This window comes from Pundamilia nyererei, unplaced genomic scaffold (genome assembly GCF_000239375.1).
Source record: "Pundamilia nyererei isolate P.nyererei 1_Seehausen unplaced genomic scaffold, PunNye1.0 scaffold00778, whole genome shotgun sequence".
Taxonomy (NCBI): Eukaryota; Metazoa; Chordata; class Actinopteri; order Cichliformes; family Cichlidae; genus Pundamilia; species Pundamilia nyererei.
This window is the reverse complement of record NW_005188179.1, coordinates 47,526-63,134: the sequence shown is the minus strand read 5'-3', so window position 1 is coordinate 63,134 and position 15,609 is coordinate 47,526. Positions and strand designations below refer to the sequence as shown.

Sequence of the window (15,609 nt, the reverse complement as noted above, 5' to 3'; positions counted from 1 at the left end):
GCAAGTGTTTTGGATTTTGCATGTGTTTTGGAGTTTGCAAGTGTTTTGGAGTTTGTACGTGCTTTGTCTCTAGGGGCCACCGTAGTGCTGTGCTATTGGAAACCAAATTTAGCGGAGAAACCCACCCAAGGGATTAGTAAAGTTTCATCTAATCTAATGTAATCTAATCTCTAAAGTTCACAAAGTCTTTCTGATATTTGTGTGTTGTACAATGAGAGATGCATTTTGAGAGGGTATTTACGACTTTTTTCAAATGCTGATCTGTGTCTAAATGGTATTAAATATTTGTCTCATTGTCAGTGTGTGTGAAGATATGATACAGTTCAGTGGACTGAAGGATGCTTATTTCACATTTGAGCTTTTTTCCTGAAAAACACAAACAGTTCCCCTAAAAGTAAAAGCTGCACTTTTAAATACTGTAAAAAATAAAGTTAAAGATCTGACAATCTAAAACTAAAATAAATTGTTGCCTAGGACAATAAAATATAAACACATGTTTTCATTGACAGATTTTCCTTTGAATTTTACTCTTACTTGAATGCAAACATGTCAACTGACTCTAAAACTGAAAATAATAGTTATCATAACTGTTTGGGCTGCTTTTAATGATTTAAAACAATAATTTTATTTTTAAATTATGGTTCTTGTTCACGATCACAGGGTTTTTTTTGTGTTAATCAGTTTTCTTTATGTTATCCATTGTGAAGCACTTTGTGATTTTTTATATTTGCCAAGGTGGTATATAAAGAATTTTTTGCTTATTTAATTAAATACAACAGAACACAATAATAATAAAAAGCATACAATCTGTTTAAATTAAATCTAATGAATTTATTTTCCTCTATTTTTGAAAAAAACAAAAAACCGTGACATTTAATCATTACAGATATTTAAAAACACCAGCATGAGGGACCAGAACTCAATTTCAAGCTGTCAGTTTATTCATTAAAAATCCTTAACCTGAAAATCCACATTTAGACAGTACAAATGTGTTGATAAACTGTGAGGTGTGAATCTTGATCTTTTATTTCACCTGCACAATCATAACCTGTTTATCCCTGTGCAAATTCAGAAAGACTCCGGCCTGATGGTAGAATTGAATTCAGGACCTTCTTGCTATGAGGTAACAGTGCTAATCAGTGTTGCCCAGATAAAGCTAAAAATAACAACAAAAAAACCTAACAAAATACTATTTTTTTCGTTTGGCTTGCATTTATAGATTTTATAATAATCCTTTCAATTTTACTCTTTTTTAAAAAACTGTGGTTCTTGTTCATGATCACAGATTTTTTTTCTTGTGAATCAGTTTTCATAATGTGAGTTATTAAAAAATAAAACAGCAGAACACGCTACTATAAAAGATCATAAAATCTGTTTAAATTACTAATTTAATAAAGTATTTTCCTCCTCTTTTGTGTAACTGTACCATTGTATTATTTTAGATACTTTAAAAAGAAAAAAAGTGAACAGAACCAAGTTAAAAAAGTTTCACTTGATCCATAACCCGAAAAACCACATTTGCTGACTTATGATGTTTTGATAAACTGTGAGGAGTAAATCATGAAGCCCCTTGCTGATGCCATTTTTTCAGCCATCTTGCAACAAGCCTACCTCACAGGTTTACAAGCCAATGACAATGTCCACCAATAAGAGTTGAGCTAAACATAGTCCTGCCCCTAACTGTGTCAGTACTTAGCAGAGCATTATAGCATGCTGCTAACACATATGCTTACTGTTCTGCTGGGGAAAATGAGCGTAACCTTAACTGCAGAGACAAAAAATGTTGCTCCCTCTGTTGGTTACTTTGTGTTACTGCTAGTTTAACATAGACTGTGTTAAAAACAAGTAGCTCAGAGACAATAAGGTAAACTTATTGTGTGGTCCCAAAAGGTTGTGTCTGTTCAGTGCTGTCTGGTATAAGTTTTAAAGACACTTAATGGCTCCAGTAAAATACAACAAAGGCCTGTGTGACGGCAGCTAAAATAATGAAAATGAAAACTCTGGTTATTACCAAAAATAACTGTGGAAGCTCTGATGCACAACAGAACTACTGTGTGTGTGATGGTATCCATGTCAAAGTTGTGTCTTTAGTGCACTTAGACTACACTGGATGAGCTCAGCGCGGAGATGCTTCCGGGTTGAACGTCGCCCGGTGCCCAGGCTTGTGGAAGCATGCGCTTCCATCAAAACATAAATATAGAGATAGGGAGACAGACAGGGTGAAGGAGAGAAAAACACACACCAACACTGACACCGCCTGGCCAGGACTGTCAAACCGCAACAGCTTCATTATCACTGTTCTTCATTGTCACTACATCAGAGTTTTACCATCAACCCTAAGAAAGATCTTACAAATCCATGAGAAAGAAAAGTTTAAACATTTTTTGGTCACTTCAGATATTAAAGATAAAATCCTGCATCTCTGCACCATAAACATCCTAACAGTTAAACTGTAGTAATACATGGTATCCAAATGGTAACCAACTGCAGTCTCATGGCGTGTTAGCCTTTTTATTCAAATTTTGAGACTAAAGAGTTCAGTGTCAGTCAGGGCTGATTAATAATTTATTGGTGAAGATCAGAATTTACTTCCAAAGAACACAATTTCAAACAATCCACAACAGACCCAACCACATTTTCATGCTTTTCAACATATACTTTTATTTAAGGTTGCTCCTCCCTCGCAGTCACATCGTAGACCACGCCCTGCCATAACAATATATAAATATGAATCAGAGCATGTGTAAGGTGGAGCATCACCTTTATATTGCAACAGTTTGGTGACTGCATTTCCAGATATGTGAACACAAAACTAAAACTCAGTCTCATCAATATAGTTGGGAATCTGTTTAAGAAACTATATAGCTTATGACATCTTCTCGCATATAAATGAAAAACAGAAAAAAAACCATGTTAAAATCAAAGAAAAGGTTTTTATATACCACATATACCCATGAAGTATATTTCTCACATATTTTGATTCATACTAAAAAAAAAAGATTTTGTGCAGTCATAATGTCCTCAGTCTGTTTCAAACAATATTAAAAAAAATTATTTCAGTGAAATTCGAACAGCATCTTTCATCTGTTGCCATTACAGTGACATTGCAAGACCAGGTTTAGGGTTAACCATGGGCAGGAAATCATTTGAACCATTTATTTTGTCCTGGGGGTCTCCTCCCAGTTGTTATATCCTTTGACACATCATATGATGATAGGCAGATTTCTTAATAGAAGGAAATTGTGTTAAACACCACCAAATTTTGGATCTTGAGACACTTGGAGGGGGTGCAAAGCTGATTTTCTTGCAGATCTTTATCCTGTGAAAGAACTAACTCTTTATGATTCCCTCACAGAGTGGACCAGGAGAGCTCAGAGGTTCCCGGTGGTCAGTCTGCCCAGCAGGATCAAACACACCTGGACTCCATATTTATGGTCTGTATATGTACAACTACTTTTACATCTATTCTATTTACAATCATCTCCATGCTGCTCTTGGTAGAAAAGTGGATTGTCAGTGTGTCCAACATGGATCTGATGTTTGGCTCCATGATTTCAGTCTGATTGGCTCATTCGTAAAGTATTCTGTTCCAGCTGCTGGAGGAACACATCATCACATTTGTGAAGAACGAGCTGAAGAAGATCGAGAAGGTTCTGAGTCCAGTATACCCAGAATGCTTAGAGAGTAAGAGGGAGGATGATGAGCAGAGGAGCAGCAGCAGAGAGGCATTTGTGAAGATCACAGTGGACTTCCTGAGGAGAATGAAGCAGGAGGAGCTGGCTGACCGTCTGCAGAGCAGTAAGAAGATTTAGAGTGGTGGATGAATGAAACATTTAGTATTGCCTCAAGAGATGGACCAACATGTATTCAAATACTCATTCTTTAAGATAAGATTATTATTCAATTAAATGTAATTTATATAATGCAAAATCACAACAACAGTCACCTCAAGGTATATTGTAAGGTAAAGATAGTAATATGAACAGAACAGAAAGTAATGTACTTTACTCTCATTTTGTTTATTTAGAAATGTTTGCTGCAGTTTGTCAACACAAACTTAAATCTAAGTTGAAGACGAAGTTCCAGTGTGTGTTTGAGGGGATCGCTAAAGCAGGAAACCCAACCCTTCTTAATCAGATCTACACAGAGCTCTACATCACAGAGGGAGGGACTGCAGAGGTCAATGATGAACATGAGGTCAGACAGATTGAAACAGCATCCAGGAAACCAGACAGACCAGAAACAACAATCAGAAAGGAAGACATCTTTAAAGCCTCACCTGGAAGAGATGAACCAATCAGAACAGTGCTGACAAAGGGAGTGGCTGGCATTGGGAAAACAGTCTTAACACAGAAATACAGCCTGGACTGGGCTGAAGACAAAGCCAACCAGGACATCCAGTTCATATTTCCATTCACTTTCAGAGAGCTGAATGTGCTGAAAGAGGAAAAGTTCAGCTTGGTGGAACTTGTTCATCACTTCTTTATTGAAACCAAAGAAGCAGGAATCTGCAGCTTTGAAGACTTCCAGGTTGTGTTCATCTTTGATGGTCTGGATGAGTGTCGACTTCCTCTGGACTTCCACAAAACTATAATCCTAACTGACCCTAGAAAGTCCACCTCAGTGGATGTGCTGCTGATAAACCTCATCAGGGGGAAACTGCTTCCCTCTGCTCACCTCTGGATAACCACACGACCTGCAGCAGCCAATCAGATCCCTCCTGACTGTGTTGACAGGGTGACAGAGGTCAGAGGGTTCAATGAGCCACAGAAGGAGGAGTACTTCAGGAAGAGATTCAGAGATGAGGAGCAGGCCAGCAGGATCATCTTCCACATCAAGACATCACGAAGCCTCCATATCATGTGCCACATTCCAGTCTTCTGCTGGATCACTGCTACAGTTCTGGAGGATGAGCTGAAAACCAGTGACAGTGAAGATCTGCCTAAGACTCTCACAGAGCTCTACATACACTTTGTGCTATTTTACCTAAAAACGAAGGACATCAAGTATGATGGAGGAGCTGAGACAGATTCATGCTGGAATCCAGAGAACAAGAAGATGATTGAGTCTCTGGGAAAACTGGCTTTTGATCAGCTGCAGAAAGGAAACCTGATCTTCTATGAATCAGACCTGACAGAGTGTGGCATCGATATCAGAGCAGCCTCAGTGTACTCAGGAGTGTTCACACAGGTCTTTAAAGAGGAGAGAGGACTGTACCAGGACAAGGTGTTCTGCTTCATCCATCTGAGTGTTCAGGAGTTTCTGTCTGCTCTTCATGTCCATCTGACCTTCATCAACTCTGGAGTCAATCTGCTGGAGCAACAAACAACCGCTAAGTTGTTATTATTATTTAGAAAACAAGAATCAAGAGAAGCAGAGTCTTCAGAAAAGATATTTTATGAGTGTGCTGTGGACAAGGCGTTACATAGTCCAAATGGACACCTGGACTTGTTCCTCCGCTTCCTCCTGGGTCTTTCACTGCAGACCAATCAGACTCTCCTACGAGGCCTGCTGACACAGACAGGAAGTATCTCACAGACCCATCAGGAAACAATCCAGTACATCAAGAAGAAGCTCAGTGAGGATCTGTCTGCAGAGAAAAGCATCAATCTGCTCCACTGTTTGAATGAACTAGATGATCGTTCTCTAGTGGATGAGATGCAACAGTCCCTGAGATCAGGAAATCTCTCCGCAGATAAACTGTCTCCTGCTCAGTGGTCAGCTCTGACATTCATCTTATTGTCATTAGAAAAAGATCTGGATGTGTTTGACCTGAAGAAATACTCTGCTTCAGAGGAGGCTCTTCTGAGGCTGCTGCCAGTGGTCAAAGCCTCCAACAAAGCTCGGTAAGTAAACATGTGATCTTTTCATATATCCTGAGATTATAAACCCTATAAAATGTATCATTAAATGTAATGCCTCCACTAATACCAACTATCCATTATGGATGCACTGATTTGATGGAAATCTGAAAGGTGCTTTAAAATAAAATGTATTATCATTATTATTCTTAATATTATTATTATTATTGAGCCTACAAGTTACTGCAGCATCATGTATCACTGGACTAATATCAAAAATACGGTGGCCCCTAGAGACAAAGCACGTAGCAACTCCAAAACACGTAGAAACTCACAAAAAGCATGTACAAACGCCGAAACACATACAAACTCCGAAGTATGTACACATTCCATAGCACGTACAAATTCCAAAACACGTAAAAAAAATCCAAAACACCTACAAACGCAGAAACACATACAAACTCCAAAGTACATACAAATTCCAAAGCACGTACACATTCCAAAGCACGTACAAACTCCAAAACATGTAAAAACTCCAAAACACATAAGAACTCCAAAACACCTACAAATTCTGAAGCACGAACTCAGAAGCACGTACAAATTCCGAATACCTACAAACTCCAAAGCACGTACAAACTCCAAAAAGCACGTAGAAACGCCTAAACACATACAAACTTTGAAGTACGTACAAATTGCAAAGCACGTACAAACTCCAAAACATGTATAAACTCCAAAGCATGTACAAATTTTAAAGCACGTACAAACTCCAAAACACGTACAAACTCCAAAACACATGCCAACTCCAAAACACATACAAACTCTAAAACACAACAGTGCATCCATTACGCTAGGGGCAGAGTTGAGCTTTTGTTACCTAGTAGCTACACAAGCCAGGAAGTACCAACGACTGGATTTGGTGTGTGGTAGTAACAGGTAAATGAACATGTTTTTTTTTTAATTATTTGAATACAGACGTAGACAAAATGGTTGGTACACTTCAGTCAATGAAAGAAAAACTCACAATGGTCACAGAAATAACTTTAATCTGACAAAAGTAATAATAAATAAAAATTCTATGAATCTTAAACAATGAAAGTCAGACATTGCTTTTCAACCATGTGTCAACTGAATGATTTAAAAAATAAATGCATGAAACAGGCCTGGACAAAAATGATGGTACCCACAACTTAATATTTTGTTGAACAACCTTTTGAGGCAATCAGTGCAGTTAAACGATTCCTGTAACTGTCATTGAGACTTCTGCACCTCTTAGCAGGTATTTTGGCCCACCCCCCATGAGCAAACTGCTTCAGTTGTTTCCGGTTTGAAGGGCGCCTTTTCAAGACTGTATGTTTCAGCTCCTTCCAAAGATGATCAATAGGATTGAGGTCAGGGCTCATAGATAGCCAATTTAAAATAGTCCAATTTTTCCTCTTAGCCATTCTTGGGTGTTTTTAGCTGCGTGTTTTGGCTCATTGTCCTGTTGTAAGACCCATGACCTAAGACTGAAACCAAGCTTTATGACATTGGCCACCACATTTCTTTCTAGAATCCCTTGATAATCTTGAGATTTCATTGTACCCAGCACAGATTCAAGACACCCTGTGGCAGATGCAGCAAAGCAGCCCCAGAACATAACCGAGCCTCCTCCATGTCTCACAGTTGGGACAGTGTTCTTTTCTTGATATGCTTCATTTTTCGTCTGTGAAAATACAGCTGATGTGCCTTGGCAAAACATTCAATTTTTGTCTCATCTGTCCACAGGACATTCTCCCAGAAGCTTTGTGGCTTGTCAACATGTAGTTTGGCATATTCCAGTCTGGCTTTTTTATGATTTGTTTTCAACAATGGTGTCCTCCTTGGTCATCTCCCATGTAACCAACTTTGGCTCAAACAACGATGGGTGGTGCAATCTGACACTGATGTTCCTTGAGCATGAAGTTCAGCTTGGATCTCTTTAGAAGTCTTCTGGGCTCTTTTGTTACCATTCAGGTTATCCGTCTCTTTGATCTCCCATCAATTTTCCTCCTGCGGCCACGTCCAGGGAGGTTGGCTACAGTCGCGTAGATCTTAAATTTCTGAATGACATGTGCAACTGTAGTCACAGGAACATCTAGCTGCTTGGAGATGGTCTTATAGCCTTTACCTTTAACATGCTTTTCTATGATTTTCTTTCTAATCTCCTCAGACAACTCTTCTCTTTGATTCCTCTAGTCCATATTGAATGTCTCTCTTGGCAGGTCTCTCTTGGAAATGAGATTTTTAATCTCAATGAGATTTTTTACCTGGATAAATAAAGGATTAATAAAAATGTGGAGTCCTATATATAGGCCCACTGACTGATTAAAAGATTGTAGACACCCGTGATGTTGATTAGTGGACACACCTTGTATTAACATGTCCCTTTGGTAACATTGTTTTCATTCTTTTCTAGGGGTACCATCATTTTTGTCCAGGCCTGTTTCATGCATTTATATTTTAAATACTTCAGTTGATGCATGGTTGAAAAGCAATGTCTGACTTTCATTGGTTAAGATTCATAGAATTTTTATTTATTACTACTTTTGTAAGATTAAAGTTATTTCTGTGACCATTGTGAGTTATCTTTCATTGACCGAAGGGTACCAACAATTTTGTCTACGTCTGTATATATGAGGGTGGTTGTTCTAGCCTTCCAGTTTTTTTCCACCGGTATCCAACTCCATGTGTTTGCAACAAACTTGCCATTTATTTTGCATATTGAGCTCAATACTACCCCTAGCATCCTGGAGCTCTTCCGTTGTGTTTTGGAGTTTGTACGTACTTCTGAGTTTGTACATGCTTTGGAATTTGCACGTACTTCTGAGTTTGTACGTGCTTTGGAATTTGTACGTGCTTTTGGAATTTGTACGGGTTTTGGAGTTTGTACCTATTTTGGAGTTTGTACGTGCATTGGACTTTGTACGTGCTTTGCAGTTTGTATGTGCTTTTTGGAGTTTGTACATGCTTTGTCCTTAGGGGCCACCGTACAAAAATATTGTTTTTAATACCAAACACACCAAAATTGCACTTGGTAAATTCACTCAGAACCCAAACTTGGTTCCACTGTGGACTTTGCTGCAATTTTACCTTGAGTTTAACTTAGATTCACATTTGATATTAAAATGGCACATAATACACTAATACTATACAATACAATTGAAAGAAACATGACTGGTGACTATGACCATCATAATCCGTTTAGCTGCAACAGACACCTGCTTGCATTTGTTTTCATTCATGACTTTTAATATCTCTCTCTAGCATGCAGTGATTGTATGATATTTGTCAAATAGTATCTAACACGCCTTTTACAGTTAAGCAACAACAGTCAATACATGACTGAAACACCAATGAGGGACAGTTCTGTTAGGTTCCTAGTTTTTTTATTGTTATATTTGATTTTTCTGCCCTTTTTGACCAATTCTGTTCATAATCTTTATGAACAGAATCTGTAGACATTGACAGGTGGTAGAAGGCTTCTGATGAAAACCTGTGGAGGGATGAATTGCTTTTTCTTTTCTATGTTGAAGTACATGTTAATTAAATCTGAAACAGAAGACAGCAAAAATGCATTTAGACCTTTTGAGCATAGTAAACTTAATATTTCTTTGAACTATATTTGGCTATAATTGATGGTCTTTCACAATACATACTGAACACATACAAAGAAATGCCCCCATAGACCCGAGTTAACTTTAATAGCATTAATTTAACCATGAGTTGTTTCAGCCTGTGATACCACAGTGGTGTGGTTGTTAGTACCGTTGCCTCACAGCAAGAAGGTCCTTTACCTAAGTAGAGAGTCCTCTTCACAAACTAAGGTTAATTATGGAATTCCACATGGTACCATGATAGGGCCAACTTTCTGTTTACATTATACATGCTTCCCTTGGGCAGTATCATCAGAAGTCATAGCATACAATTGTACTGCTATACAGATGACACACAACTTTATCTATCCATAAAGCCAAACAATATACTCCAATTAGTTACTGAACTGAAGGAATGTCTTGAAGACATAGAGACCTGGATGACTTTTAATTTTCTGCTTCTAAATTCAGATAAAACTGAGGTTATTGTATTCAGCCTTAAAAATCTTCCTGTCAAACCAGATGCTTACTTTGGAAGCATTAAGTTGGCCTCCAGTAACACTGTGAGCAATTGTGGACTTGTTCTTGACCAGAATATGTCCTTCAATATGCATATTAAGCAAATTCATTACTATCAGGATTTCCAAAAATTAATTGGCTATCTGTTAAATCCAGAATCAAAATTTAAATCTTGCCCCTCACATACAAGGTCTTAAATAATCAGGCCCTATCTTTTCTTAATGGCCCTATAGTACCATATCACCCCATTAGAACACTTCGCTCTCAGATTGCAGGCTTGCTTGTGCTTCCTAGACCATTTAGAAGTAGATTAAGAGGCAGAGCCTCTAGTTAGAGCTGGATCAGGTGACTCTGAATCCTCCCTTAGTTATGCTGTAATAGCTGTAGGCTTCTGGGGGATTCCCATGATGCATGGAGTGTTTCTCCTTTTACCTATTTTTCACTTGCAATATGCTTATATGCCTCTCTGGATTTAATCATTAGTTATTATTAATCTCTGGCTCTCTTCTATTGCGTATACAATACAATAATATTGTATAAGCAATAGAAGAGAAAGAGCAATGGAAGCAAAAATCTCATCTGATTTTTGAAGAGACAGGTCTTTACCTTAATATATTAAGCGTCTTGAAGTGTGTGTGTTGTGATTTGGAGCTATATAAATAAAATTGATTTAAATTGCACACATCTCTCCCATGTTGAAAGTATATTGGACCCGTGAAATATTTCACCTGTCAATTATTAATGACCCACTGGTATGTTAGAGTCAAAGCTTAAGCCCATGCAGCGGTGGGACGTTACTTTAATGGGCACACTATATAGCCAATCACTCAAGAATTTATATAATGAGGAGGTGAGATAAAAACAAGGCTTTTATTCAAACGCTGAATAAAAATATGCTGAAGTATTCAAAGTCCTCGACTATTTCCATATCAACCTCATGAACTGAAACACGGGTCACTGGTTTCATGGTCCTCCTAACATCCACAATCAATTCTTTGGTCTTTCTCATCTTGAGCTGCAGATGATTGTGCCCACACCACATGACAAAGGAGTCCAACACAGTCCTGTACTCCATCTCATCACCCTGACTAATTCATCCAACCACCAAAAGTCATCAGGAAATTTCTAGGTCTTGCGACAACAGTGGCCATCCATGATGTAAAGGTTAATTGGTGAATCTAAATTGCCAATAGGGATGAACTGTGAATGGTGGCTTGTTGAAGGTGTACTCCGCCTCTTGTCCCATTGCATCAGGAATAGCCACTCCCATGGCCCTGAATTAGATAAGAGGAAGAATGTGTATGTCTCTGTTCAACATTAAAGGTTATTTATATAATCACATTTATCATTTCCTTTTCAGATTGAGTGGCTGTAACCTATCAGAGAGAAGCTGTGATGCTCTGTCCTCAGTTCTCAGCTCCCAGTTCTCTAGTCTGAGAGAACTGGACCTGAGTAACAATAACATAGAAAATTCAGGAGTGAAATTTTTGTCAGTTGGAGTGGAGAGTCCACACTGCATGCTGGAAACTCTCAGGTATTTGCTTTTCATCACTTCACAAAAACGCTAGTACAATCATAGCCAACTATAAAGATTTCAGTCAATGCAGAGAGAAGATTAAATTTAAATATTATTAAACCTAGTAACTCCTCACTGCACCATGAATACATTTTGTAAACATTTTTTTTTTTTGGGGGGGGGGTGTCTTTGTGTTGAATGTCTTTTCAGACTCAGTCTTTGTAACCTCTCCGAGAGAAGCTGTGAAGCTCTGTCCTCAGCACTCAGCTCCCAGTACTCTAGGTTAAGAGAGCTGGACCTCAGCAACAATGACCTGCAGGATTCAGGAATGAAGCTTCTGTCCGCTGGAGTGGAGAGTCCTCTCTGTAAACTGGAAACTCTGAGGTATCAGTTTTTCATTATTTAACAAAATTAAAAAATAAAATATGTAGCTAATTAGGTGAGTTTCATACATGTTGTATTACCTGATATTTTTAGTCACAGTGAGCCATAGGTGCTAAAATGGATGAAATATTATTTAAATACTTACATACATACATTAAATAATGAATTTAAGGCTTCATTAATAAATTAAAATTTGAATTAATTAAACAAATATATAAACGATTTAGTGTATCTAAATTTTTTCATTTAAAATAATAAATAAATAAATTAATTAATTATTGAGATATGTATTTCTTTATGATGTATTTATTTAATTCATTGTGGGACTCCTGGCCTTGCGGCTGTGTTCATGAATTAATTTTATCTGTCAGCCTCACCCATCAAAGTCAGGGGGCAGGGTGGAGAGTTAAACTTGGAACTTTTATTTTGGCAGCAAGACCGCACAGAGGCAAAAAAAAAAAAAGAAAATGAAAAATTGCACGGAGACTAAAGTATTGCCCAGGGACGAAAATATTGCACAGGAAAAGGGTAAGACAAAATATTGTACAGCAGTGACATAGCAGTGACAGAATGACCATGTGGGAGAAGTCTGTTCACAATCTTGATGATGATGAGATGAGATAGCCTTTATTTGTCAGTTGCAGGTCTTTTGCCCACAACCGAGATGACAGACCTTGCCGACCGTACATACAATACACAAACATCACATTAGGGAGACAAGTCAGGCTAGGTAGCGAGGAAAAAAACATTGAAATGTGTAACACAAAAGGATAATACAAGAATGCACAGATATCAACACACCATAGCACAATAAACACAGACAAGCAACATGGGAAAGAGTTCCAGTGTGTACATCTGATCTGGGACCGTTGCAATCTTTCGACTGCGCCTCCAACTGACCCGATGTCCACATCAGAGGGGAGGTAAGCGTTGGAGGTGGCGTTGGATCCGGGGTAGGGAGGGTGATGCGTCGGTGAGTGTTTATCAGTATCAGTATATGTATGTGTGCACGTGTCCATAGTTCAGCTGAGACAGTTTCCTTCGCTCTGCCAGGCTAAGTAAACAGTCTTCCAGCCAACCCAGGTGGCCTTAGTTTGCATTAATAGTTCCTATAGCCCACTGTGCCTCAAGAGATGGGAGTTCGCCTTGTAATCAGAAGTTTGCAGGTTCGAGCCCCGGCTCGGACAGTCTCGGTGGTGGTCAGAGGGCCTGGTGGCAGCAGTGTCCGGCAGCCTCGCCTCTGTCAGTGCACCCCAGGGTGGCTGTGGCTACAATGTAGCTTGCCATCACCAGTGTGTGAATGGGTAAATGGGTGGATGACTGGATGTGTAAAGCACTTTGGGGCTCCTTAGGGACTAGTAAAGCGCTATACAAACACATTTACTGTTAGAAGCTGTTATTCTTTTGCACCTGATGGATCTGAACCTTTTTCCAGAGGGCAGGATGTTGACGATGTGGTGATTAGAATGGAGGTGGTCTTTTATAATGCTGTTTGAGTCAAAACTATTATTTTGATCTAGAGGCCAGTGGGCGTTTCTCAGCGCCAACAAGGAACACATAGAAACTAACTGATCTGTACTTTGAAAAACCTAGTTGGTGTGCCACCAAACACACTTGTAATATTATTTTGCAGAGAATGTAGTGGTTTAATCCTTAGATATCTGGTCGGTTTGTCAAGCCTCTTTGCAAAAAGTGCTTTGATGATTTTGGAGATGTCTGCCCAGCCTTGTCTCACAGCGTGTGATAGACTTGCTTGCCTCGCAAGCGCTTGACCTGTTATTACCGCTAACAAGCTCAGGTCCTGGTACACAACTGTATGTTGACTATACACCAACTTCATTTACTGAGGTTATATCTATCGGGTGTTTATTTCCTTATGTTAGTATGTGTCATACAGTACTTGTTTATTGTGAATATTGATCATGAGGGTAAACAGGCAGTCCAGCTGCTGTCTTAGAGACCTGTAGACCACGGAGCGAGGTCTTAAGCTCTCTTCAGTTAACTCAGAGTTTCCCAGCTCAGACACATGAAAGTGTTGGCAGCATCTAACTAATCTAATGGTCATATGAATCTAATTCACGGGTCATATTTATGTTCTTGTACAGAAAATCCTCCTTAGTACTGCCAACTATTCCGTTATTATACTAAAACAAATAGGTTATTTCCAAAATACGTGTGCTATATTCTAAACTATGATATTAATCTAGAGGTGTTATTAACATGTTTACTTATGAAGGACATCTTCCTGCCTTTATTGTCATTGATGAGCGGTTTTAGCTTTCTTCTAACATCCAGAAATCTTGATGATGTGTTTGATAATTTCTGACAAGCCTTTGAGAGTTAAACATAACTCCAAAACACCAACATACCCTGATTTAATTTTTATTTTAGTAAACTCCGAAAGTTCTAACAGAGGGCTGGTGCTTACAAGACAGACACAATCTCAGTGAATTAAGTCCAGTGTTTAACTGAGTTCTAGCTCTCATTCGAGGTTTTAAAACTGTGTTCCAATGTTTCAGATTAACTGGTGTAGCGAATTAACTGTTGATGGTCAAACAGATGTGTGATAGACTTGCTTTTCAGGAGCCGCTACCGACAAACCAGCAAATAAACACTGAATATTTCATGGTTGACATTTGTGAGGTTATCTGGAGAATCTCGTCTTTGTTATCTTCCCCTTGTACATTTACATTTACTCCGGTTTCAGCATTTTCCCCTCACAACTAAAGTGTGCACTCAGATGGAGTCAAGTCAACTAGCACCACCAAGTGCCATAGCCTATAGCCTGATTAAGTTGTGACACACAGTTTGAATTTCTTTTATACACAATACATTTGTAACTGTCAATTTTGTCTTTTTTTGCATCTTGCAAATAAACCTTAAACTAAATTAAATGTTGATGTATTTATTTTTTGCCTACATCAGTAAGAAATGTCAAATTACATACACACAGTTATAAATTCAGCACTCCTATTGTTCATGATGATTTTCATATCTTTTTCCACAAAAAAGAACTGTACCTTGAACAAATATTACACATTGATATTTGACTACTTTGGAACATCATATCCTGTTAGCATAGTCTGCCTGTACAGTATATATGTATTAAATGTTTTAAATCAAATGAATGGGCATTTAATGCAATTAATTCCAATTTTAATTAACTAATGAAACATTTATTTAATTATTTAATGGATTATTTATTTAATAATCATAGGCTCAGTCTATATACAATTTTGATATGAGGTAAGCAATTACAGGTTAGGTGTCCTGTTTTAAGATCATACATGTAAAATTGTTTTTAGTCAACATAAAACAGAAATCAAGTTGTGTCTGATGATATTACTGATGCTAAGGAAAACATGAAGACTTAGAGAATGATCACACTATTTTAGAATTCAGGATTCAGGCAGCTTGCTGATCTCTAATCTGGAGTAGGTTAGAGTCGCAGACTAAGTTGTCATGCTTATGTACAGTGGTAAGAAGTAAATGGTAAATGGACTAATTCTTATATAGTGGTTCTCTACTTTGAGCATTTAAAGTGCTTTACACAACTTGCCGCATTCACAGAAGCACTTTTCTCAATGCTCTTTCTATCTAAGACTCACGTTCTTTCATACTCTGATGGATGCTCCAGAGAGCATCTTAGGGTTGGTCATGCTGACTAGAGCAGACAGGGATCGAAACACCAACCCTCTGATTAGTACATGACCTGCTCTTCCTCCTGAGCTACAAGTCACCCCAAGGGAACACCAACCGAAACCGAACCACCAACAGA

At 38.3% G+C, this 15,609-nt stretch overlaps 1 protein-coding gene across 1 annotated transcript; it reads left to right on the top strand.

Moving 5' to 3' along the window:
- Window positions 1–3,355: 3,355 nt before the first annotated feature.
- LOC102192592 (protein NLRC3-like) lies at window positions 3,356–13,221 on the top strand (the record flags this gene model as incomplete). The annotated part of the gene is made up of 4 exons (XM_013908009.1): window positions 3,356–3,434; window positions 3,594–3,798; window positions 4,028–5,264; window positions 13,191–13,221. Coding segments are annotated over 4 exons (1,552 nt in total), but the record flags the coding sequence as incomplete, so codon positions are not given.
- Between the last annotated feature and the right edge of the window lie 2,388 nt (window positions 13,222–15,609).